General features: G+C 44.1%; 2 protein-coding genes across 2 annotated transcripts; both read right to left on the bottom strand.

Moving 5' to 3' along the window:
- Positions 1 to 204: 204 nt before the first annotated feature.
- LOC123781772 (uncharacterized) lies at positions 205 to 6,098 on the bottom strand. The gene is given in 5 exon segments (XM_087855634.1): positions 205 to 296; positions 897 to 2,121; positions 2,123 to 2,343; positions 5,496 to 5,623; positions 5,977 to 6,098. Coding segments are annotated over 4 exon segments (1,611 nt in total). The 5' UTR covers positions 5,575 to 5,623; positions 5,977 to 6,098; the 3' UTR covers positions 205 to 210.
- A 9,351-nt stretch (positions 6,099 to 15,449) lies between these two features.
- Positions 15,450 to 26,508, bottom strand: LOC123781759 (uncharacterized). Its single transcript, XM_087855922.1, has 5 exons — positions 26,393 to 26,508; positions 25,912 to 26,039; positions 21,394 to 22,759; positions 20,565 to 20,725; positions 15,450 to 15,683 (listed from the first exon to the last, which is right to left on the bottom strand). Exons 2-5 carry the CDS (start codon positions 25,912 to 25,914, stop codon positions 15,450 to 15,452), a joined length of 1,764 nt encoding a protein of 587 aa, XP_087712048.1. The 5' UTR covers positions 25,915 to 26,039; positions 26,393 to 26,508.
- Positions 26,509 to 27,141: the final 633 nt, after the last annotated feature.

Genomic DNA, 27,141 nt, shown 5'->3' with positions numbered 1-27,141 from the left:
CAAGAATACAAATTTCTTTTGCATGGGAATATTGATGGCAGTTAGGTCCCTTACAAAATAATGAAAATCTGAGCTATGTAAAGCCGCACAATGCACAATATTTGGAGTCCACTCAGGGCTTTGGATCTCCCAACCTCTCCTTCTTGTCCCCTGCCTAGGAACCATGGCCCTAGAAGGAAAACAAGAGCCACGGCTTTAATGCTGATGACTTTATTGATGATTTGAAGTCGGAGAAAGGAAAGGCCAAGTTTCCACCACTGAAAACTCCATGGTCACCACTTGATCTCTATGCATTTCTAAACGAAGAGAAGAATTTCAGACAGAATTATTATTTGGGCTTGGACATGATCTGCGTCTGTATTTCTACTAGTAGATAGTAGAAGACATTATAAAACATCATGTTAAGAGAGAGAGAAGAAACAGCAGATGTGAGAGGAGGAGGCCAGGAGAGAATAGAGAGAAGGGAAGAGAGGAGAGGAAAGGCATGGGAACGTACAAATTGTGAAGGCTGTAGGCTAATAAAAGAATGAGGGAGTCATTCTTAAAAAAAAATATAAGACAGGAAAGGAAAGGAAAGGAAAGGAAAGGAAAGGAAAGGAAAGGAAAGGAAAGGAAAGGAAAAGGAAAAGAAAAGGAAAAGAAAAGGAAAAGAAAAGGAAAAGAAAAGGAAAAGAAAAGAAAGCAAAAGATCAGGGTGGAAGGAACACTGGCTCTGATAATGGAGGAGACTTTTCTATGGGTAAGGCTGATGCAAGGAGAATCACCACAAGGACAAGAAGTTTAGGAGTGATTAAGCCAAGGCTTAAATGAGACGAGAGAACAGAAACAAGAAGAGAGCATGAGGACACTGAAAAGGAGAAATTCACTAGATCAGGGAATAAGAATACACTTAATACCTAGAGCATCAGCGGAGGTCCTTTTTAGTTGGTATTCCTTGTCACTGGCCACCAGGCTGACCACGCTGCTCATCTCTTCCCTGTTGGTCTCTCTGGGCACCAGGGCCACCAGGGCCATCAGGACGACCTTGGCCACCTGGTCCTTGTTGTCCAGCTGGTCCTTGTGGGCTACCTGGTCCTTGTTGTCCAGCTGGTCCTTGTTGGCCTCCTGGACCTCCTTGGCCACTGGGTCCTTGTTGGCCAGCTGGTCCTTGTGGACCACCGGGACCACCTTGGCTACCGGGTCCTTGTGGGCTACCGGGTCCTTGTTGGCCACCTGGACGACCTTGGCCCCCGGGTCCCGGTTGGCCAGCTGGTCCTTGTGGGTCACCTGAACCATTTTGGCCACCAGGTCCTTGTGGACGACCTGGACCACCTTGGCCACTGGGTCCTTGTTGGGTACCGGGTCCTTGTGGGCCACCTGGATGACCTGGGCCCCCTGGTCCTTGTTGGCTACCTGGTCCCTGTTGGCCAGCTGGTCCTTGTGGGTCACCTGAACCATTTTGGCCACCGGGTCCTTGTGGACGACCTGGACCACCTTGGCCACCGGGTCCTTGTTGGCCAGCTGGTCCTTGTGGGTCACTTGAACCATTTTGGCCACCGGGTCCTTGTGGACGACCTGGACCACCTTGGCCCCCGGGTCCTTGTTGGCCAGCTGGTCCTTGAGGGTCACCTGTACCATTTTGGCCACCGGGTCCTTGTGGACGACCTGGACCACCTTGGCCCCCAGGTCCTTGTTGGCCAGCAGGTCCTTGTGGGTCACCTGAACCATTTTGGCCACCGGGTCCTTGTGGACGACCTGGACCACCTTGGCTACCGGGTCCTTGTTGGCCAGCTGGTCCTTGTGGGTCACTTGTACCATTTTGGTCACCGGGTCCTTGTGGACGACCTGGACCACCTTGGCCACCGGGTCCTTGTTGGCCAGCTGGTCCTTGTGGGCCACCTGAACCATTTTGGCCACCGGGTCCTTGTGGACCACCTGGACCACCTTGGCCTCCAGGTCCTTGTTGGCTACCGGGTCCTTGTGGGCCACCTGGACGACCTTGACCACCTGGTCCCTGTTGGCCAGCTGGTCCTTGTGGGCCACCTGGACGACCTTGACCACCTGGCCCTTGTTGGCTACCTGGTCCTTGTTGGCCAGCTGGGCCTTGGGGGCCACCTGGACGACCCTGGCTGCCTGGACGCCCTTGGCCACCTGGTCCTTGTGGGCCACCTGGTCCTTTTTGGCTACCTGGTCCTTGAGGGCCACCTGGGCCACCTGGGCCTTTGGGACCTCCCTGGACACCCTGGTTATGAGGCTTCTTTGGTGGACCATGGCCTTTGTCCCCAGGTTTGCCTCTTGGATCTCCATTTTCTTCTTGAGGTTGGACTTGTAATTCCTCTGGGCTCTCTTCCAATAATTCATCATCTACTTAGGCAAGACAACACAGATTCAGAAAGGAACAGAAAAAAACATAGGTTAGCCACAAACTGAAAGGAGGCAAGCCTGGGATGTACGATAGCGTCAGTGTAGTTAGAGGAAATACACTGCTGGTTTCTGAGGTGTTAGGTAGTGACCAGGGCCTAGAATCAAATCCCAGAGGAGAAGGGGCACAGAGACCCTGGCCTCGTGACAGTGCATGTACTTAGCTTAGCGGGTCTTGTTTGCCCACTCTGCCTTTTGGGGTGCTTCTGCTGATTCTGTATTGACATATATTCCGAACGTGCTGTGATATACACCAATTCATCTATAATCACCAGATATCTCATGATATCTGGGAAAAACCACCAGACAGGTTCACTGTGTCTACTCTTCACAGTGGTACAGCAAATCATAGAACACCCACCTGCCCTTTCTTCCATCCCCTTCTACAAGTTGTGAGGTCTGTCGCAAACAGAAGCTGTAAAGAAAGCCTACCTTCTATTGTTTCCCTTTGCAAATTTCTGGTAGCTATACTTGAGTACAAGCCCTCACCAACTCTCTTTCTGGTTTGAAGATTTTGTTTTTAAGGAATTTCTACACCCGTCGTGGGGCTCAAACTCACAGCCTGAGAACAAGAGTCCCGTGCTCTACCAACTGATCAGCCAGCCCCTCCCCCCTTTGCAAAGATTTTAAGTAATCCCTCACCATGTCTTGCATCCACTCTCAATCATTTCTTCATCATCTCCTGGCTGTCTCTCTTAGAATCCTTCTCTTCCGGTTTTGTCGTATATTTTATGCAATGCCCATATACTAAATTGCACCTTTTGTCAGATGCGAAGATGCCGAGCTTAACAGACACAGTCTGTGCTCTCAGGCTCCTTACTCCTCATTGTTGTCAGACCGACAGCGAAATCGGTGTGTCACTTGCTTTTTCAAAACTCTCTCTGTTGCCCACGGAATAAATTACAAATTCACTTTGCCGTTTATAACATCCTGCACAATATGAAATGAACCCACATCTCCAGCTCTATGTTCCTAGATTCACTTCATCCTTACTGATTATTCAGCATTCCTAGATTAGTGAAAACAGTATATGCATAGATTTAGCTTTGCATTTCACTCTGCTGTTGCCCATGCCTCCACGCTGCGGGGTCCAGATCACATGGCATCTCCTGTATGAGGCTTCCTCTTTTCTCCCCTGTTTGGAGCTTCTGTAATCCCTTATTTTGCCAGCTTTTGGGCAGTGATCATTGTTATGTCCAAGTCAAATCTTCCATTAGATCCTGTGTTCCTTAAAGGTAGGAACAAAGTTTCATTTACTTTTGAAGCCTTGATACCAAGTACAGGATCCTGCCATGGTTTCTGTGAAGTATAGGATTTTATTGCATCAGTGATGGGGTTGAGCAGGTGGATAATCAAACCACCCTTTGAGGAATCCTCTGATATGCCTGCCCTTACAAAGACAACCAAGGCCAGGTAACTGAAGCAGGGAAAATTCAGAAGGAAAGCGGTGACCGCACTGTCTAGATCTGAGACAACTCTTAAATCCAAACAATGCATTCCCTCCTGCTCAACTTCTTTCCCCCCTTTTGGTCTTTGTGCTCCTCCTGTGATGGGGAACTAATAGGGATAAACTATACAGAGTATCATGGTTGAGAAAGGAAATTTTAAAGCTTACGCGTGATTTAAAAGTAAAAAAAAAAAAGCATCGAAATTCTGGGTTATTTCTGTGACCCGCTGATTCCTTGAATCCATTTAGAAAAAGTCTAAATAAGTTGATTGAGTTAGAAATAACTCACCTAATAATTAGGGTGTCTGCTCTTCCTCTTAAGAGGCTTCAGCAAAGAAAGAGCCAAAAAAGTGACATACGAAATACTTCATAACCCAAATTGCAGGGTCCTTGACAAGCTAGGAGCTGGGGAAATTCATTAAACTTATAAAGGTGTTCCGTAAGCCACAAAATTTTCGGTTGACCTTTGCTCAATTTTGCCACTTCTTCGGTGGTGTGACTTACAATTCGTTAGCTCCCCCACGGACTCTGGTCTTTCTTCATCCTCCCTTCTATGCACATTCCCACCCACATCATTAAAACTGACTTCAGTGTTTCTCATTTGAAGATTGTCCAACTAATCCTGGCTTCACATTTCACCTGCTCTGAGAAAACTTGCCCTTTCCAAGGTATCAAGGCTTTACTACCAAGGGCGTTAAGCATTAATGCTGAAAATGAGTAAGGTGCAATGGTAAGCTTACCCATTGAACAACTATAGTAGTTGAGTTACATTACATAGTATCTTTATGCTTCCAATTAGTTGAATGTCAATAGAGATAACTCCCTTACAAATGCGAGGATTTGTGTCAGCCAAATCATTAGCCATTGGTTGTAGAAGGTATTAGAGAAAAACACTTACAAATGAGTGGGGTGTCTAAGAGAAGCCAGAATCCTAAGAGGTTTGGATACAATGGAGCAACATTGCCCAAACTACAACCCTAGTCCTGACCAGTGGTGCTGAAGCAGAGGTGACAGACTCATACAGTTTTACCACTTCTGCATCAGCTATACGGAAATGAAGAGCTGCAATGACTGTAGATAGAAGAGAGATTAAGTGACTTCTTGCAACAGAGAAAGTTGGAGACCTGAAACCACATAGCTTACTAGCTAGATTAACGTGACTTCACTATTCCACAAAGCTCTTGCCCAGAAAGACAAAAGTTTCAAATATTTACGATTTATTTCAGGAACTTGCCCCAAACTCCCTGAAACAAACATCAATCTGTTCATGTCTCTACTGGCATCAAGTGGTGACTCTCCAAGACTCTCCCCAGCACCTCAGTACACTTGCCTCCTAAACTCTTAAATCATCAACTCATTCCTAATAAAGCCCTCCTACAACCAGACCCTAAAAGCTTACTTTTAGAGGTCCCAACTTTCCCCTTTCCAGAGTCATGGTTCATGTGTAAACTCTGAGTAATAAGCACTACTGTAAGTTGTTGCCATGAATAATTAATGATATCAAACATAAAAAGTAATGTTTTCTCCTCTTTTGTTCACCTAGTTTCTGAAGAGAAAGTACTCAGTTTCTGAGAAAGCTCAATTCAACCTTCCCCTTTTCCATGAATCATAACCTCAGGCTTGTGTGATCCCCCATCTCCCAGCTTACCATCACTGATGCCCTGAGCAGAGCACAGGGCGACCAAAGCCATGGACAGCAAGAGCAGCAGCATCTTGGTAGAAGTCATGGTGTCTCTGTCTCCCTCTCCTGATGCTGCAGGAAACTCAGACACACTCCTGTATAAATACCCAAGAGAACGATATCACCTTTCAAACCCATGCATAGACACCTCTCACCGATATCTGATTTGCCACTTGGGCCTCCCTCGACCTGTTGGGTTCAAGGTCTGCTCAAGCTCTTCATTAGAAAACCATAAGTCAGTCGGGTTGATTAAAACAGTTGTTCATCCTCCTCAACTATTAGTTATAAGTATTCCGTTTTGTAATACTCACTTGAGAACTATGGTTCTGTTTCACTAGCCTATTCAACATTGGTTACGCTGCCCAAACCTCAAGTACTTCAGGCCTCTTTCCTACAGAATGAGCCAAGAGATTCATCATGACAGAAAAGGCAAAATTAACAGAAATACCATCCATGCAATGGAAGAACAACAAAGGGTCAAGACAGGCTAATAGAAGTTCTCTCGCTTGAAAAATGCTTGAAAAAGGAAAGCAGCCCTCAGGAAGAGGCTCAAAGCAGCTTCAGACTCAGGAAACTATGGTTACTCAGAATCCATGTGAGTTCCTGAGTTCACTGGAGTGTGACATTGAAACATGCCCAGAATAATGAGTGGGTTAGAAACAATACCAAGCAAGGGATCATTGAGTGAATTAAGGGTGTTCGGCTTGGAAAGACTGGAATGTGACTAAGGGTGATAACTGCATTTACCTATAGAGAACAAGAGGAGTCCTCTGTGTTTAGTTCTAGAAGATACAAAAAGGAAAAGAGCTCTTCAGCTGCTTGCAAAAGCGTTGCACACTGTGCATTTTCTGTGCCATGATCCAGTGCAAGTTTATGCATGGCATTTAGTCGCCACTTCCTTGTCTCTCCTAACCTAAAATTACATTTAAAAGAACCTTGTCATGCTATTACTTATTTACAATTACAAAAATTTATGACTTTTGACCAAAGCCACAAGTGTATCAATAAGAAATCTTGTCTTGATTACTGCAATTATTTATTAGAAATCCTATCTGAAATACAACAAATTGCTCCCTAAAATCTCCATAGCATATGACCAAAATAATAGGACACAACTCTTGGGATGCAAAGAGACCAACTTCGGAAAACCTTAGAAAGCATTAGAGTACTTGACATTCCAAAACATTGATAGGAGGATCAAGAGACTGAAAGAACAAAGATGAAGTGAAATGATGGTTAAACAGATTATCTGCTGAGTAAATTATTCCTTGTCAGTGGCTGTTTTGGAATTGGCGCAGAGATAGTAATCTAATTCTGTCACTTCTTGTTCTCTGGTTTGCTCTGGGAAAAAGGAAAGCAAAAATAATGACTGAGAGGGCCACTCGACCTGAGTGGCTCCGTCGGTTAAGCGTCTGCTTTAGGCTTGGGTCATGATCTCAGGTTCCTGGGATCTTGCCTCAAGTCGGGCTCTGTGCTGGGCAGGGAGTCTGCTTCTCCCTCTCCCTCACCCCGACCCTACTCATCCTCCCTCCCTCTCTCTTTCTCTCTCTCAAATACATGAATACAATCTTAAAATAAAAAAGAATGACAGAGAGACAGTGTAGTTGCTAAAATATCTGCTCATTAGAACTTTACCATGCCTGTTATCCTACCAGACTTACCAATCTTGATCTTATGCCTTTTGCTGGGCTTTGCTCAAAGCCAGCAGGATAGCGTAAGGAAGAGGAGGAGGAAGAAGAAGAGGAGGAGGATGAAGAAGAGGAGGAGGATGAAGATGAGGAGGAGGAGGAGGAGGAGGAGAAGGTGGTAAAGGGGGAGCGGGAGAGTGAAGGGGAGGGGAAGAGGAGGAGTTGTTACTTACCTTTAAATTAGATTGAAGGTACTTACCTTTAAATTACAGTTACCCTCCTCTTTCTTCTGGAGAGATGTGGAGTTTCTCACTTATATAGTTCCTAAAGAACAATAAGAGTCTTGCTGCTACATAGGAAGAACCTCCAGGCTTCTGTTGCGTTGCTTCAAGCAGAACATTTCCTCTATAGGAGTTATCACTAGTCTCCTTGTATTCTATATTATTAAATTGTCAAATGATAACACGTCTTCCACTGTCTTCCTTAACTGGGATGTGAATGACAATTAATGAAAGGTTAAGAAAATGCAACTGTAATTGCTTGATGACACAGGAACTACTTTGGGCGGAGGATTTAGGAAGAACGTTTCGATTTGTCAGGAGAGCCAAAGGAATCACTAAGTAGTGCCAGGGCAAGAGTCGACAAGGGAGAGAACCACATAATGTAGTATACCTCATTTAGAATTAATTTAGCTCACAGAGAATTCATAAGTGAAGATAATGTATGACATCAAATTCCCTTTGCAAAAATGTTGGAAGTGGGGAGCTGGACCTTGTAAAGAGGGTCCAGTGAATCATTTGGTGGGGGATGGCACTATCCCCAGCACCTTGGAAGGCAGTTTAAGACAAACTCACTTCCATGGAAGGGAAGTAGGGAAGTAAGAAATAAACAAATAAAAGCTGGCTTTCTTGCACAAACGTGAAAGGTCAGCTCCAGTGATTTCTCTGAACTTAGGACTTGGCTCCTCCATTTATTGTCTCTTTGAACTTGACCATGACAACCTAAACAGTTGATGAGATGGAATGAGAAACAAATGTCAACATAACAATCCCAATTAAAAATGTTCTGAAAAATCTTTTTTTAAAAAAACCCAAAGAACCTAAAGAGCTGAAGAAAATGTTCTCTGAAGATATGCTTCTGGCACATGCTAGGAGTCTGCACAGAGGTTCGAGGATAGAAACTGCTATTTTATCAATTGTCAATGGAAAAATAAAACCAAAAAGTGAGAAACAAAAAGCAAAAACCGCGAAACCCAACCTGTTTTGTAGTACTAGGAAAATGCTTGACTGGAAGAATATACCTAAAAAAGGAAACTCCTAAAAAAAAAAAAAAAAAAAAAAGGAAACTCCTTTGGCTCTAAGGAGCAGAATACAGGGGCTAAATTTGTGCTCTGGTCAGATGTGCTTTCAAAATCTGTCTTCCTCACTTACTAGTTGTGCAATCTGGGCAAAATGGTTAACGTCTCAATTAACCATGTAAATCAGGTTAGCCTGATTCTTTCTGTCAAAAAAGAGAAACAGGAGAAATTCGCTTACAATGTTTTTGTGAGAATTGAGGGAGATGACACATAGAAAGTGCTCCTCCTGGCATACCAGAAATGTCCAATAAACATTAGCGATGAGGAAGATGCTGATAATGACATGGTATTTCTTAGAACGCACAAATTCTTTCCTTTGGTGTTAACAGCTGGATGAAAGAGAGGTTGACCTCCCATCTACTGAGCCTCTAGTACTATCGGAGGGATGTGTGCGGTGGGGATGGGTGGCAGGGAGTTGAGGTGGTAAGAGAGTCAAGGAGAAAGTGGAAACAAAGATGTGAGCCAAGGCAATAAAGACAGTGTGTTGAGGGTGGTAGTGGTATTGGCCGAGCAGAATCAGAGCTCTCTCCTCAAGGAGGGAACATTGCAGCTGCGGGGGAGGAACAGTTTCCTCTGCACTTCAACATCCTTCTAGCTGAACTAAGACTCGAACTGACATTGTCACCGAAGCCCAAGGGTGCAAGAGCACCCGCCTCCAGGAGTTCCAACGCATCAGGTTAGGACACTTGTCACTGATTAAATCCAAAGGCAGGGAATCGAGCAGTGACAAAGCAAGAAAGGAATCCATTTCAGTGATGCTGACACTGGGAAGACACATACTCAAATCTCAAAGACGGCCTCCAAAGTGCTCAAACGACTTCTTGGTTTATGAGGCCAATGTGGGACAAAGATCAGTGAATGTGCATGTGGGCAGCATGGTCAGGTCAACCATTGTCTTGGAGTCAATCCTGCAGGGTCTTGATGGCATCAAGCAGTCCTTATCACTTGAGGGTTAGTTTCTGTTCTCATCACAGGATGCTTTGCCTGAAGGGTCCTTTGCCTGAATTAAAAGATAAGCTGTAGAGAAGAATTTAACCAGAAAGTACAGATTAAGGTCAAAATTGAGGTAAAGTCTTCTATCGACATGCGACAGATTAACAGGAGAAAATAAAGTTTTATTTTCTACACATGGGGACCCTACACAGGCATGAGAATTGCGAAGACACACAAAATGACATATATATGTCATTCAGAGCTAAGAAGAAGGGAGTAGGCGTCTGAAACTTCAAAGGGAGAGAATTCAATTTACAGGAAGATGAGAAAGAGGAGCCGTTTGATAAACAAATCTTGGCTCATTCAGAAACAATGGGACAGGGAGGACTCGGATGCAACAGGACTTGTTAGCTTCTTCTGCGTCTTCCATACTTAGTTATGTCGTTATCTTTGATTCTCTTCCTGGAGAAATACAATTTCTCTTTACCGTTGAGGGAGAGGTGAAGAGCTATCCGTGAACCGGCTGGATTTTGGTTGCTTTCTAACTCAAAAATCATCTTCATGCTAAGGATTTTCACCTTGGGGTGGCCTGTCCTTGGTCCCTACACAGCTACCTGTCCTTTTATTTCTGTCTTTTATACAAGGTAAGGGCAGAAATTATTAAACAGGATAGTCAGTGTCAAGGCGTGTCAGTACTGGCTGAGGTGGGCTGCTGGTGGTAGGATAGTGGGGTAACTGCAGGGGTGACCCAAGTAGCTTTCGAGATCAGTGACCGTATGCACTTTACGGTATCTTTAAAGTCTCACAAAAGTAGGCCCAGCAGGTAGCTGAGCAACAGTGATGATCAACACGGACCAATTCCACATTGTGCTTTCACTACTGCCCTTTGTTAAATTCTGCATTTTTATATTGATGGGCCCTTTAGGTGAATTCCTATGGCTGTCTTACAGCTTAATACAAATATCTATTTCAACCTTTTCATTTTCTTTGCTGTTTCAAATAGCAACAGGTATTAAGCATTTACGTGGGGCGTACACGGTGCAAAGGACTGTATAAGCTTATCTCATTCAATCCCTACCAAAATGTCATATGTACTATTATTGTTCTCATTTTCAAATAAGAACAGTAAGACCTGTCCAAGGTCACACAGCAAAGGATTAGTGGGACTCAGGCGGTCCAATTTCAAAACCCTAAGCATCTAGCTCTTACTCTGGTTGTAAAGGGTACCTGAATTACTTAACAATGAATATAAGATAAGTTGGAAAATAGTAAAGAAAAGAAAACTAGCTTATATTAAGCAGCTACTATGTGCAAGGCCCTGCTCTCTCCTTAAGGCCTTGTAAAAACCACAAAAGCTCCGTGAAATGTTCCCCATTTAATGGGGTAAGGAGATTGAAGCTCAGAATTGTCCAACGACACATGGTGATCAACTATAGTAAAAAAAGAAAAAAGAAAAAAAGACAAGCGATTTGTGGTTTGTTAAACTTCCTACTCTTCCTATACAAATCCCCACAGCTTTCCGAACAGGTATTTCAGACTATCTACCTCCCCTTTTTTGTTTAAGTTCCGTCATTCATTTGTTTATTTATTCATTTATTTCTTCCTTTATTTAAGTAATCCCTGTACCCAATGTGGGGCTCAAACTCACACCCCAGATCAAGAGTCACACGCTCTTTGGACTGAGGCAGCCAGGCACCCTCCGCCTCATGTGTCTGAAGAAAAGTTTCAAAAACGGAGCTGTGGTTCTCTCCCTGAATCTGACACGATTTGGATAAAGAGATTTTTGGAGTTTTATTGTAGAAAGTTTTAAGGGCTGTTTAGTTCACAACCCAGCACTATAAACGGAATAGATAAAACCAGGAATAGAAGAAGGGGGAAATCAGTAGCCTGGCTTAACACCCTGTGTCTCTAAGACCGATCCTAAAGAACACATAAGAATAAGAAAAAACGTGTTGGGGCCTTAGGAATGGGAACCTTGGTGAGGATGGGACTCTTCCATTTCAAACCTGAATCCTCAAAGTTCCCTCTCCTGAAATGCACCTCCTCCAAGGGCACCATGTGGTGTGCATATTTGAGAAAGAACAGCACACTTTATCCACGTGGATAATCAAACGTATTTTCTAAACGGATTTCTACCGCTTGTGTGGTGTTCATAAAACAATATTGTTTCTGATATATGTCAATAAATGTACCTATGACAAAATAAACCTAGTTTTCTCCAACAAGATGTAATTCTTTTGTTTTCTCCTTTAAACCATAAATCTCTAAATCAACTTTGTCACTCTACATTTTATCATAAAACAATGAAGTTAAAACTAATGTTAGAGAACAATTTTTCTAGAATTTTTAATCTCAATATGAAGAACTAGAAGTAAAGCCCAGTGTGTTTTAATGATTCTTCCACGTTCAGATTACTCCCTAGGGAAGAACAATGAGAAGGAAAGTTGGGTCTTAACGCCCAAGAATGCTTTCTTTCTACGTGCCATATATATTTAGGACAATTTGCAGTAAGCAGCACTATCGATGATTTGGGGGTCTTTGGCCCTATCTGTGTGCTTCCTTGAATAGAAAGGCTGATTAACTGTGCTGTGTCTCTCATTTCAAAACGGCTAAGTGACCATTACAGCCTTTTGGGAATTGTATACACATTTTGGTTACTGTATACAGACAAAAATTGTGAAATGTTACCTAGAAGTCATAAAACATCAATTGACAGGGCCATAAGCCCTAACCATAAAACAAAAAGTAAAGATATTTGCTATGCAAGTCTTTTAGGAGCGCTTGTATCCAGAGGTTAGAGAAAACGCCTTCAAATCAGTAAGAAAAATGAAAATACCCATATAGTAACAGGTAAAGGATTTGAGCAGACGCTTCACAAAAAAGCAAATACAAATGCCCAGAACATAAGAAAGGATTCTCATCTTCATTAACCAACACGGAAATGGAATTAAAATAATTAAGTTAAATATCCTTGAGAAAAGAAAAATAGAGGCATATCTGGAAAAAAAAAAGAAAAGGAAAGGAAAGGAAAGGAATGGAAAGAAAAGAAAAGAAAAGAAAAGAAAAGAAAAGAAAAGAAAAGAAAAGAAAAGAAAGAAGAAAAAAGAAAAGAAAAGAAAACAAAAACAAAAACACTAGAAACCTAGTCTACTTCTTAGGGATAGGAATTGAAACAGAAATAGTTTTTGCTGCTCCTGAGGTGGTACAATTTACTCAAGCCTGAGAAAGTGAGAAGCTAGAAGAAAACGTCGTAGGGGAAAGGAGAGAGCTTACAGAAAGGGATCTACTGTTTCTCACCTAGACCTGGGGACACTGGCTTTCCTCCAAACTACCAAGAGCTTAATTCAAGATTCAAGGGACAAGTCCTTTAGCTTCACTGGGGATGTAGTTAAACAACCATATTCGTATGTAAAATTTTATCAAACTTTACAATGAAGATCTATAGTCTATACTGTATACAAAATAGTCCTCAAAAAAAAAAAAGTTAAAAGCATAAGATAAGGGTAATTCTCCAGCTGTGGTAAACTTGGGGGCAAGAAAGAAGCCTCCTCTAGGGGACAGGATTCATGGGCCTAAAGAATTGCACTTCTAGGAAGTAACAGTGACAGACATGGTCATAGAGGGTTAACAGGTTTGGGGCTCCTGTTGGGGATGAAGACATACAACTTTCAAAGCAGAAGATTTGAATGAAGTCTAAGGTTGCTAAGACTTCCCTATTACAAATAAGAGAGTTCTGCTTGCAGAAAAATGCTGTGGGAGTGCCTGGGGGGCTCAGTGGTTAAGACTATGACTCTTGATTTCGGATCAGGTCGTGGTCTCAGGGTCATGGGATCAAGCCACCTTGTGGGGCTGTGGGCTCAGCTGGGAGCCTGCTTGAGATTCTCTCCCTCTTTCTCTCCCTCAGCAGCTCCCACTTGCTAACGTGCTCTCTCTCTCTCTGTCTCTGTCTAAAATAAAGAAATAAATCTTAAAGAAACATAGCGTGGAAGGACCCAGACCCCATTGAATATTGTGATGCTAGCAGCACAAGATTCATAAAGGAACTGGAAATTCAGTAGTTTCTCAGAAACTAATAGAAAGAGGAATTTCTTTAGCCAACTCTAGACAATGTTTGCAAAGTGTTAAAAGACAAGAGTTTTGCATTCCACTCTCTGAGAGAGAATACAGAGAAAGCACAAGATCCCTGCTAACTTCTTAAGGAAAAGATTTTTCTGATTGATTGATATATAGATTTAAGTTTACTTTGGTTATAAGAAGAATGGACACAGTATTTGTTGGAATGGGGAGGAGCTCAATGAAGTGTCCAGCTAATAAGTTATGGTGTAGTAAGCGGTCCTGAAGAGAAATCATAGTGGCTCACTTTAGGATGGTGGTAATAGAGTTAGGGCATCTTTCAATGGGTGAATTCCACATATTGTCTAGGTAAAGCTGATAGGTCCTATTACTCTATTAGATACCGGGAAGGAGTGGAAGGAGAAGCAGATTCAAAAACCTTTGGGAATCTTCGTACTGTAGCCAATGAGCGCACACTGCTACTTACGATTGAGTGGCAAATGTTGATGAGGGACGGGAGAACAAGAATCAAAACTCCTTTGGTTTTTATTAACATATTATGTTTAGGAGATCTATGAAACAACCAAGTGGAAATGCTTAATCGGTAGCTGAGTAGATGAATCTTTCGCTAAGGATGGAAATAACAAGTACACATTTGGAAGTCATCAACATATAAATGGGATGGTCTAAAAAAGTTCTAGAGAAGTGACAGCAGATCTGAAACCTAAGATATTCAAATCCTTAGAGGGTAAATACAAAGAAGTCCCAGGAGAAGAAAACAAGCAGGAGCTCTAAGGAAGGTAAAAAAAAAAAAAAAAAAGGCAAGGAAATGTCTAGCGGAATGGAAATAAGAGATGTCATTGTGTTAGGTGGACAGGGAGATCAGCTTTCCAATGCAGCTGAGGAAAAGAGTAAAACTGATATAACAACATAACCATTGAAACTGGAAACGTGGATGTAATAGATGACCCCACTAGAGCAATGTTAGTGAGGTGTAGGGGCAGAAGTCAGGTTCGGTGGGAGAGGTTAAGGAGGGAATGGATTAAGAGAAAGCAGAGACATGGGGAATGTACCATTTTTTCGTGAGTTTTGTTATTAAGGAGAGTAGAGAATGGAGCATGGGAGCAAGGCAGAATTTTAGTGCTATCGTTGGTTTTGTGTTTAAGTGGAATGATACAGTGGGTGCATGCAAACTGAAACAATTCAGTGGAGAGGAGCATAATAATATCGGAGAGGCGTAGTACCAGCTGGAGCAATGATGTCACAAACTTTATCTCTGACATTACAAGGTGGAACCCTCAAACCTGAGAGAGGCATATGTAGGTGGGTGAACATGAAACTATGAAACCTCCAGATTCCCTGGAACCTACAGGGCCACCAAGAGCAAACCCCTACAACCTACAAGGGCAGGCTCTGAGAGCCTCCCCACTCCTGAAATTGTTCAATTAATTTGAGGGAAGGTGACATTGCTTCTCCACAAGAAATGCCCTACCACTCCTCATTACTTCAGGACGAAGTTTCAACACAGCCCACTAAGGTAGATGAAAGGTCCATTCTAAAAAACAAAACAAAACAAAACAATACAGGCTAATACGGACACATATTGCTAACAGATGGTGGAAATGGGTCTTGAGGGTGATGGATCAAAAGGTTCTCTATATTCAGTCTGGGTGTGGAGAAGTTATCAAGCTGAGGGCCCTAAATAATGACTTAGGGCTCATATTCTGGCAAGGGCACATAAATCCTGCCTTAATATTCCACTGGGAGAGCTCCACGAAAGTTGGACACAATGCTGGCCTCATATATAAAGTAGACTTCCTGCAAGTCCCTTGACATAGCAATAGAAAGGATCAGAAAGTTCGGGGAGAGGGTAATGCCAGAAAGGATTACGACATAAGACCCAAGAGACCACCATCTATGTTCCACAGGAGATCCCTGAAGATATCTTGTTCACGGAGGCAACAAGGAATGCTCTGGTAGGGGGAACGCTCGCAACACTGAGAACTCCATGACGGGAAGTCCTCTGTTGGCCGCAACTGGCTGATGGGAGAGGCTGCCAGCAACCCGGGCTCCTTTTATTCGTGAGTACATTGGAATGGTCTGTTGTAGCACTGAACTCTCATCAGCATATGGAGCAGCAAAGCCAGCCAGAGTGCTATTCATCGTGTACTGATCTGCAGGAATCTGCAGTCAGCAATAAGAAAAATGGTAATCCTAGGATTCTGAGAGAGAGTGACACATAAGTTAGGTGCTTCTCGGAGTAGGTAAGAAAAAAAAATTCTAAGAAGCAATTCTAAGAGTAAAACACTATTACTTCTCAAGCTGCCAACACTTAGCCACATCCCTTCATTGACAGAAGAGGAGGCTGGGTCCCTTTGAAGATTGACTTTGTCAGGTTTCCATGGTACACGTTTCCCCAAATTCAGTCCTCCCCAAAGTGAATTCACTCAGTTGACAGATTAATGGTGAGCTGGGGAAAGAGAGAGCATTTGTTATTTTGAGTTTGTCAATAGTATGTAGGAAGGGACGGTAATACCAGAGCAACAACAATGCCACCGTGATCTTCCAGGGAGAGTGGACATGTAGGTGGGACAAACCCTTCAGTGACTCCAGAGGGCCCACACACACCCCTGTGGTTACCTACCTCCTTCTAAGGATAAAATTGCGATAGATGTGCTTAGCCTCTGTCAGAATGCAGTGCTGACATTTCTTAAGATTTGGGTCACTAGAAACTGTCATCTAATGGACATCGGCCAGGTTTGATTTTCTTAATACCGTATTTATTTGTCTGCCCTCTGTGAAATCCTGAGCCAACCACTTTCCTCAAGCTGCCGGGGGAGGTATAGGAAAAGTAATGTACGGGGCAGAGGAGACTCGGAAGAAAGGCCCACGGGAGGTAGAGACCAATCCTCCCCATGGCACAGAGGATGAGAGAAGCCATCAGAGAGAAGGCAAAAGAGCCCCTTGGCCTCTGAAAGCGTAAAGTCCATAACAGTGTAGGAGAAGAGGCTTTGCTTCAGAGGCAGGTTCCAGGCATAACCAGTGGTGAGGCTCCCAAACACAGCCCCAAGCGTAGACCGAGAGCCAGCCGCCCCCACCATGGCACTGAACTAGGCCCACCAAACTCGGATGCTATGTCAATGTCCCTTGAAATGGCCATGGTTCAGCAGCTGGGATTGGGACTCAGTGAGGTCAGGGGACATGGGGCTGCCAAGCTGCTGAGGCTCTCATCTCTCGTGTCTCTGGAGGGGTTAGCACCACTGCAGAAATCAATTGCCCCAGAGCTGAGAGGTGCTCCTGACCAAGAGGGGCGTACAGACCAACTTTGCACAGGCCAACAGGTCCAGGGGATGCGGGGTAGGAGAGCAGCTCCGAGTGCAGAGAAGACGGAGCTGCAAACTTTTGTCTTCAGCCTCTCAAAGACAGGTACTAACTGGGTGCCAACGAGGTTGAAATACACATAGGTTTCGCTTCTGCTAAAAACAGTTCTTGCCTAGTGAGGTGTACATGGTCCAGTTTGGGGTCAGTCTTCTTCTTGGCTCCATGGGAAGACACTAGTGAACACCGTAGTCTCTCTGCCTCCTTTGGGACCAACCATCTAACTTTGTTTCAGAAGACAAACTATGTACAGGTAACCCATCGTGATTCTCATTCAGGCCCATCATCACTGTGTGTGAGGGACGTTCTCCTCCACATCGAATCAGGGTTTCTAAGTTTCTAAGGATCTAGGAAAGCATAAGATGATTTGGTATTTAACTTTGGTATGGTAAAATTTGGAACACGTGATTAAAAGTTGCGTGCAAATACCCACTTCTATCCTTCAAATCTGCCTGGGTAGCAGAATCCTCTCTGTGACTTGCATTGAAGTGGACTGGGAAAAAAAGGCTCTTCTCAAAATGCTAGAAAGGTGTTGCCTGGTATGGCAGAAGAATTTCATCTTTAGGGACCATTTCTCTGTTCAGGTAGAATCATATAATTAAGCCCCCAAAGTCAACAGTATGCAAAACAACAACGTTGCCGTTGTCTTTTCCACTGTCCTTAAATAGCACTATTCTTGGCACTGAGGACGGTGAAACCTTGTTCCTGTCCTTATGGAATGTAAGATCTAATGGAAGATTTAGTTTTGTCATAATGATGAGCACTACCAGAAAAGTGTCAAAAGAAGGAATTACGGAAGTGCAGAGCACGGGAGAGAAGGAGGGCGTCCTACAGGAGGTGCCATGGGATCTGGACTCTACAGAGCAGTGAGGAAGAAAGCAGAGTGGAAGGCATGGCTCATTCTATTCATGTAGCATTGTATTTTCAACAGTCTAGGAACAGGAATGATGCAGTGAGATTGAAGAGAAGATCGGAAGATAAAGCTGGAGTTGTGGGCTAGTTCCAGATTATGAAGAACATTGTGAATGTCAAAGTGAATCTGTGATCAATAATGTGGGCAACCAAGAAATTTTTGGAGAGTGGGAGTCCCATGATCCTTTCTTTGGAAATACCTCAGACCGGGGTATAACTTTTAACATAACGTTTGGTTTTAGGTGGGGGACTACCTCCTCGATTTATTGTCATGTGAGCAAACTGGAAGTTCCTTCTGCTGGGCTGGGAAACAGTTCTTCTGAAGGATATTAGGGGTGAAGAATTGGGGAGTAGTGCTCTCAACTGAAGATAATACTGCTAGGCATGCAACTTTTAACTAGGAAAGCCAAGTTTGGGGATCTCCTTCTGAAAACAAAGCATGACACTAAATGGGACACTTGTAAATGTCCCTGCCTATTCACTAGTCTTGTATTATGCAATAGGGTATTGATTTGCATACAACACTGTGAGCTTTGCAGCCCAGTATTTGGATTGAAATGAGAGCAACCCATCATCTAGTAAGTTATTGTCAATTATCTTTAGTACCTTGTGTTATTAGGAGGCCGGCTGGTGTTTGTCTTTTACATTTCTTTTTCCCCTGTGCTTTCAGTATAGGATGGAAAATGGGAAAAGATCACAGCTGGGCCTCCTCCCCTGCTTGATGGTAAACAGAAAGGTGCTACTTCTTTCCTGAGTCCTCACCCAAGTCACTTTCAAATATTTCCAGCCTCGGGTTTATACGTCTTAAAACATTTTGCATTGTGAAATGTACCCAACTCCATCTATAGGATAGTCACGCCCCTTCAGAAATTGTATACCAAGTCTAAGAGGGTCCTGAAATGCCAGCAACCAGAGGTGAATTTGGCTTCTGAAGAGAACGTCAGCTCTAGGTCGGATTTCAGAACTGAACCTGGCAGGGTGTGTGAGAATAAACAGAATTGTACATGTTTCCATGGTGTCTGTTCTCCTGACCTGTAAATTACTTATTCACGCTAATGCTAAGAGCAAACTTCTTATATTCTTGATACACATGTCCACTAGAACCTTCTTCTTTATCCTCACCTAGTGCTCTAGTCAGCCTCTTGGGGCCGCCTGCCTCTACATGCATGAGTGTCCACAGGTATTATCTACTTTGGACTCTCAGAGAAACAAGAACGTCGAGGTGAAGCACAGTGCCTAGGTCCATCGACTGAGGGCGCTCCCCTGTACAACCCCCGTCTGGTGTTCTCCACTCAGAAGCTTCCGAGGTGTTTGGAACAGGTGCGTTGTCATTAGTCCAAGTATCCCCCCTTCGCTGAAAAATTCTGGTAAGTAGATTTTCTCACTGGGTTACTTGGATAGGGTCGCTGTAACAAAGTACTACAAAGCAAGTGGCCTAAAGGACAGAAGTGTATGTCCTCCCAGCCCTGGAGACCAGAAGTCTAAGGACAAGGTGTTGGTGCTGTTTAGGGCTCTCGGGAAGAATCGCTTCCAGGTCTTTCACCCAGCTTCTCCTGGCTTGCTGGCAATCTTTGGTGTTCCTTAGCTTCTGCCACATCACCCCAGTCTCTGCCCCGATGGTCACTTGGCATTCTCCCTTTGTACCTTCGTGTGTCCTAATTTTCCCTATTCATTTTTATTTATTTTCTGGTTAATTTTCTCTTTTGAAAAATATTGAGGCTCAGTTGACATACAATATTTAGGAGCTTCAGGTATACAACGGAGTGATTCAATATTTATACACATTTTGAAGTATCACCTGGAAAAGCCAGCTACCATCTATCGATAGAACGTTGCTAGATATTACTACCTGCATTCCTGTGTTCCTTGAGTGTAGGTAGTATCCCCATACTTTATTGATTCTATAAAGGTATGTTTGTACCTTTTCACCTGCGTTTTCCTCTCATTTTGCACATCCTCCCACCCCCTGCCTTCCGACACCACTGGATAATTAGTTTTCTGTATCTATGACTCTGTGTCTGTTTTGCATTGTTGGCTCATTTCTTTTGGCTTTTAGCTCCCACAGGTGATTCAAATCACATGGTATTTGTCTTTCTCGGACTGACTTCTTTCCCTTAACACTATACTCTCTAGATCCATCTGTGTTGTCACACAGGGCAAGATTTCCTTCCTTTTCATCACCAAGTAATATTCCATTGTGTCTACACACCACATCTGAAGACCACGATGGTCTTTAGCCATTCATGATTCCATTCATACTTAAGCTGCCTCCACATCTTGGCTATGGTAAAGAATGCTGCAGTGACCATGACGGGTGCATATAACTTTTCAAAATACCGTTTTCCTTTACTTTGGGGAAATACCCAGAAGTAGACTTGTTGCACTGTATTGTCACTCTAGTGTTCAGTCTTTGAGGAACGTCCATACTCTTGCTTGCTTCCAGTGGCCACACCAGTTTGCATTCCCACCAACAGCACACAGTGTTCCCTTTTCCACACACCCTCACCTCACAATATAACACACATGCATTGAATGACTCCCAGAAATCAAAGGAGTTCACAAGGTAATGTTCTCTGTGTTTAAGCTAAGAAGAGGGTGTGCATGTTGGTGATCAGAACTTGGACAACTCCCTTACTGGTCTCAAGAATACAAATTTCTTTTGCTTGGGAATATTGGTGGCAGTTAAGTCCCTCACAAAATAATGAAAATCTGAGCTATGTAAAGCCGCACAATGCACAATATTTGGAGTCCACTCAGGGCTTTGGAACTCCCAACCTCTCCTTCCTGTCCCCCGACTAGGAACCATGGCCCTAGAAGGAAAACAAGAGCCAGGGCTTTAATGCTGATGACTTTATTGATGATTTGAAGTCGGAGAAAGAAAAGCCAAGTTTCCACCACTGAAAACTCCGTGGTCACCACTTGATCTCTATGCATTTCTAAAAGAAGAGAAGAATTTCAGACAGAAATATTAATTGGGCTTGGACATGATCTGTGTGTATTTCTACTAGTAGATAGTAGAAGACATTATAAAACATCATGTTAAGAGAGAGAGAAGAAACAGCAGATGTGAGAAGGAGGCTAGGAGAGAATAGAGAGAAGGGAAGAGAGGAGAGGAGAGGAAAGGCATGGGGATGTACAAATTGGGAAGGCTGTAGGCTAATATAAGAATGAGGGAGTCATTCTTAAAAAATTATATAAGAAAGACAGAAAGGAAAAGAAAGGAAAGGAAAGGAAAGGAAAGGAAAGGACAGGAAAGGAAAGGAAAGAAAAGGAAAGGAAAGGAAAGAAAAGAAAGGAAAGGAAAGGAAAGGAAAGGAAAGGAAAGGAAAGGAAAGGAAAGGAAAGGAAAGGAAAGGAAAGGAAAGGAAAGAAAAGAAAGGAAAGGAAAGGAAAAGATCAGGGTGGAAGGAACACTGGCTCTGATAATAGAGGAGACTTTTCTATGGGTATGGCTGATGCAAGGAGAATCACCACACGGACAAGAAGTTTAGGAGTGATTAAAGCCAAGGCTTAAATGAGACCAGAGAACAGAAACAAGAAGAGAGCATGAGGACACTGAAAAGGAGAAATTCACTAGATCAGGGAATAAGAATACACTTAATACCTAGAGAATCAGCGGAGGTCCTCTTTAGTTGGTTTTCCTTGTCACTGGCCACCAGGCTGACCACGCTGCTCATCTCTTCCCTGTTGGTCTCTCTGGGCACCGGGGCCACCAGGGCCACCAGGACGACCTTGGCCACCTGGTCCTTGTTGTCCAGCTGGTCCTTGTTGGCCAGCTGGTTCTTGTTGGCCAGCTGGTCCTTGTGGACCTCCTGGACCACCTTGGCCCCCGGGTCCTTGTTGTCCAGCCGGTCCTTGTGGGCCACCTGGTCCTTGTTGGCCAGCTGGTTCTTGTTGGCCAGCTGGTCCTTGTGGGCCACCTGGACCACCTTGGCCCCCGGGTCCTTGTTGGCCAGCTGGTCCTTGTGGGCCACCTGGTCCTTGTTGGCCAGCTGGTTCTTGTTGGCCAGCTGGTCCTTGTTGGCCTCCTGGACCACCTTGGCCCCCGGCTCCTTGTTGGCCAGCTGGTCCTTGTGGACCACCAGGACCACCTTGGCCACCGGGTCCTTGTTGGCTACTGGGTCCTTGTGGGCCACCTGGACGACCTTGGCCACCTGGTCCCTGTTGGCCAGCTGGTCCTTGTGGGCCACCTGGACGACCTTGGCCACCTGGTCCTCCTTGGCTACCGGGTCCTTGTTGGCCACCTGGACGACCTTGTCCACCTGGTCCTTGTTGCCTACCTGGTCCCTGTTGGCCAGCTGGTCCTTGTGGGCCACCTGGACGACCTTGACCACCTGGTCCTTGTTGGCTACCTGGTCCTTGTTGGCCAGCTGGGCCTTGGGGGCCACCTGGATGACGCTGGCCGCCTGGACGACCTTGGCCACCTGGTCCTTGTGGGCCACCTGGTCCTTTTTGGCTACCTGGTCCTTGAGGGCCACCTGGGCCACCTGGTCCTTGTTGGCCTCCTGGACCACCTTGGCCCCTGGGTCCTTGTTGGCCGGCTGGTCCTTGTGGGCCACCTGGACCACCTTGGCCACCGGGTCCTTGTTGGCCACCTCGACGACCTTGGCCACCTGGTCCCTGTTGGCCAGCTGGTCCTTGTGGGCCACCTGGACGACCTTGACCACCTGGTCCTTGTTGGCTACCTGGTCCTTGTTGGCCAGCTGGGCCTTGGGGGCCACCTGGATGACGCTGGCCGCCTGGACGACCTTGGCCACCTGGTCCTTGTGGGCCACCTGGTCCTTTTTGGCTACCTGGTCCTTGAGGGCCACCTGGGCCACCTGGGCCTTTGGGGCCTCCCTGGACACCCTGGTTATGAGGCTTCTTTGGTGGACCATGGCCTTTGTCCCCAGGTTTGCCTCTTGGATCTCCATTTTCTTCTTGAGGTTGGACTTGTAATTCCTCTGGGTTGTCTTCCAATAATTCATCATCTACTTAGGCAAGACAACACAGATTCAGAAAGGAACAGAAAAAAACATAGGTTAGCCACAAACTGAAAGGAGGCAAGCCTGGGATGTACGATAGCGTCAGTGTAGTTAGAGGAAATACACTGCTGGTTTCTGGGGTGTTAGGTAGTGACCAGGGCCTAGAATCAAATCCCAGAGGAGAAGGGGCACAGAGACCCTGGCCTCGTGACAGTGCATGTACTTAGCTTAGTGGGTCTTGTTTGCCCACTCTGCCTTTTGGGGTGCTTCTGCTGATTCTGTATTGACATATATTCCGAACGTGCTGTGATATACACCAATTCATCTATAATCACCAGATATCTCATGATATCTGGGAAAAACCACCAGACAGGTTCACTGTGTCTACTCTTCACAGTGGTACAGCAAATCATAGAACACCCACCTGCCCTTTCTTCCATCCCCTTCTACAAGTTGTGAGGTCTGTCGCAAACAGAAGCTGTAAAGAAAGCCTACCTTCTATTGTTTCCCTTTGCAAATTTCTGGTAGCTATACTTGAGTACAAGCCCTCACCAACTCTCTTTCTGGTTTGAAGATTTTGTTTTTAAGGAATTTCTACACCCGTCGTGGGGCTCAAACTCACAGCCTGAGATCAAGAGTCCCGTGCTCTACCAACTGATCAGCCAGCCCCTCCCCCCTTTGCAAAGATTTTAAGTAATCCCTCACCATGTCTTGCATCCACTCTCAATCATTTCTTCATCATCTCCTGGCTGTCTCTCTTAGAATCCTTCTCTTCCGGTTTTGTCGTATATTTTATGCAATGCCCATATACTAAATTGCACCTTTTGTCAGATGCGAAGATGCCGAGCTTAACAGACACAGTCTGTGCTCTCAGGCTCCTCACTCCTCATTGTTGTCAGACCGACAGCGAAATCGGTGTGTCACTTGCTTTTTCAAAACTCTCTCTGTTGCCCACGGAATAAATTACAAATTCACTTTGCCGTTTATAACATCCTGCACAATATGAAATGAACCCACATCTCCAGCTCTATGTTCCTAGATTCACTTCATCCTTACTGATTATTCAGCATTCCTAGATTAGTGAAAACTGTATATGGATAGATTTAGCTTTGCATTTCACTCTGCTGTTGCCCATGCCTCCACGCTGCAGGGTCCAGATCACATGGCATCTCCTGTATGAGGCTTCCTCTTTTCTCCCCTGTTTGGAGCTTCTGTAATCCCTTATTTTGCCAGCTTTTGGGCAGTGATCATTGTTATGTCCAAGTCAAATCTTCCATTAGATCCTGTGTTCCTTAAAGGTAGGAACAAAGTTTCATTTACTTTTGAAGCCTTGATACCAAGTACAGGATCCTGCCATGGTTTCTGTGAAGTATAGGATTTTATTGCATCAGTGATGGGGTTGAGCAGGTGGATAATCAAACCACCCTTTGAGGAATCCTCTGATATGCCTGCCCTTACAAAGACAACCAAGGCCAGGTAACTGAAGCAGGGAAAATTCAGAAGGAAAGCGGTGACCGCACTGTCTAGATCTGAGACAACTCTTAAATCCAAACAATGCATTCCCTCCTGCTCAACTTCTTTCCCCCCTTTTGGTCTTTGTGCTCCTCCTGTGATGGGGAACTAATAGGGATAAACTATACAGAGTATCATGGTTGAGAAAGGAAATTTTAAAGCTTACGCGTGATTTAAAAGTAAAAAAAAAAAAGCATCGAAATTCTGGGTTATTTCTGTGACCCACTGATTCCTTGAATCCATTTAGAAAAAGTCTAAATAAGTTGATTGAGTTAGAAATAACTCACCTAATAATTAGGGTGTCTGCTCTTCCTCTTAAGAGGCTTCAGCAAAGAAAGAGCCAAAAAAGTGACATACGAAATACTTCATAACCCAAATTGCAGGGTCCTTGACAAGCTAGGAGCTGGGGAAATTCATTAAACTTATAAAGGTGTTCCGTAAGCCACAAAATTTTCGGTTGACCTTTGCTCAATTTTGCCACTTCTTCGGTGGTGTGACTCACAATTCGTTAGCTCCCCCACGGACTCTGGTCTTTCTTCATCCTCCCTTCTATGCACATTCCCACCCACATCATTAAAACTGACTTCAGTGTTTCTCATTTGAAGATTGTCCAACTAATCCTGGCTTCACATTTCACCTGCTCTGAGAAAACTTGCCCTTTCCAAGGTATCAAGGCTTTACTACCAAGGGCGTTAAGCATTAATGCTGAAAATGAGTAAGGTGCAATGGTAAGCTTACCCATTGAACAACTATAGTAGTTGAGTTACATTACATAGTATCTTTATGCTTCCAATTAGTTGAATGTCAATAGAGATAACTCCCTTACAAATGCGAGGATTTGTGTCAGCCAAATCATTAGCCATTGGTTGTAGAAGGTATTAGAGAAAAACACTTACAAATGAGTGGGGTGTCTAAGAGAAGCCAGAATCCTAAGAGGTTTGGATACAATGGAGCAACATTGCCCAAACTACAACCCTAGTCCTGACCAGTGGTGCTGAAGCAGAGGTGACAGACTCATACAGTTTTACCACTTCTGCATCAGCTATACGGAAATGAAGAGCTGCAATGACTGTAGATAGAAGAGAGATTAAGTGACTTCTTGCAACAGAGAAAGTTGGAGACCTGAAACCACATAGCTTACTAGCTAGATTAACGTGACTTCACTATTCCACAAAGCTCTTGCCCAGAAAGACAAAAGTTTCAAATATTTACGATTTATTTCAGGAACTTGCCCCAAACTCCCTGAAACAAACATCAATCTGTTCATGTCTCTACTGGCATCAAGTGGTGACTCTCCAAGACTCTCCCCAGCACCTCAGTACACTTGCCTCCTAAACTCTTAAATCATCAACTCATTCCTAATAAAGCCCTCCTACAACCAGACCCTAAAAGCTTACTTTTAGAGGTCCCAACTTTCCCCTTTCCAGAGTCATGGTTCATGTGTAAACTCTGAGTAATAAGCACTACTGTAAGTTGTTGCCATGAATAATTAATGATATCAAACATAAAAAGTAATGTTTTCTCCTCTTTTGTTCACCTAGTTTCTGAAGAGAAAGTACTCAGTTTCTGAGAAAGCTCAATTCAACCTTCCCCTTTTCCATGAATCATAACCTCAGGCTTGTGTGATCCCCCATCTCCCAGCTTACCATCACTGATGCCCTGAGCAGAGCACAGGGCGACCAAAGCCATGGACAGCAAGAGCAGCAGCATCTTGGTAGAAGTCATGGTGTCTCTGTCTCCCTCTCCTGATGCTGCAGGAAACTCAGACACACTCCTGTATAAATACCCAAGAGAACGATATCACCTTTCAAACCCATGCATAGACACCTCTCACCGATATCTGATTTGCCACTTGGGCCTCCCTCGACCTGTTGGGTTCAAGGTCTGCTCAAGCTCTTCATTAGAAAACCATAAGTCAGTCGGGTTGATTAAAACAGTTGTTCATCCTCCTCAACTATTAGTTATAAGTATTCCGTTTTGTAATACTCACTTGAGAACTATGGTTCTGTTTCACTAGCCTATTCAACATTGGTTACGCTGCCCAAACCTCAAGTACTTCAGGCCTCTTTCCTACAGAATGAGCCAAGAGATTCATCATGACAGAAAAGGCAAAATTAACAGAAATACCATCCATGCAATGGAAGAACAACAAAGGGTCAAGACAGGCTAATAGAAGTTCTCTCGCTTGAAAAATGCTTGAAAAAGGAAAGCAGCCCTCAGGAAGAGGCTCAAAGCAGCTTCAGACTCAGGAAACTATGGTTACTCAGAATCCATGTGAGTTCCTGAGTTCACTGGAGTGTGACATTGAAACATGCCCAGAATAATGAGTGGGTTAGAAACAATACCAAGCAAGGGATCATTGAGTGAATTAAGGGTGTTCGGCTTGGAAAGACTGGAATGTGACTAAGGGTGATAACTGCATTTACCTATAGAGAACAAGAGGAGTCCTCTGTGTTTAGTTCTAGAAGATACAAAACGGAAAAGAGCTCTTCAGCTGCTTGCAAAAGCGTTGCACACTGTGCATTTTCTGTGCCATGATCCAGTGCAAGTTTATGCATGGCATTTAGTCGCCACTTCCTTGTCTCTCCTAACCTAAAATTACATTTAAAAGAACCTTGTCATGCTATTACTTATTTACAATTACAAAAATTTATGACTTTTGACCAAAGCCACAAGTGTATCAATAAGAAATCTTGTCTTGATTACTGCAATTATTTATTAGAAATCCTATCTGAAATACAACAAATTGCTCCCTAAAATCTCCATAGCATATGACCAAAATAATAGGACACAACTCTTGGGATGCAAAGAGACCAACTTCGGAAAACCTTAGAAAGCATTAGAGTACTTGACATTCCAAAACATTGATAGGAGGA

The sequence above is a fragment of the Ursus americanus genome, chromosome 25 (genome assembly GCF_024610735.1).
Source record: "Ursus americanus isolate L20-20 chromosome 25, mUrsAme1.1.p, whole genome shotgun sequence".
Lineage (NCBI taxonomy): Eukaryota > Metazoa > Chordata > Mammalia > Carnivora > Ursidae > Ursus > Ursus americanus.
The sequence above is the reverse complement of the archived record's forward strand: the minus strand, read 5'-3'. Positions and strand labels throughout refer to the sequence as shown.

Excerpts from the sequence above, each read along its gene's own strand:
- LOC123781759 (XM_087855922.1), bottom strand. Across the intron at positions 20,726-21,393 it reads GACCTCCGCTGATTCTCTAG|AAATGCATAGAGATCAAGTG; the intron begins GTATTAAGTGTA and ends CTCTTCTTTTAG. Across the intron at positions 15,684-20,564 it reads TCGGGGGACAGGAAGGAGAG|ATTCCTGCAGATCAGTACAC; the intron begins GTTGGGAGTTCC and ends TGCTGACTGCAG.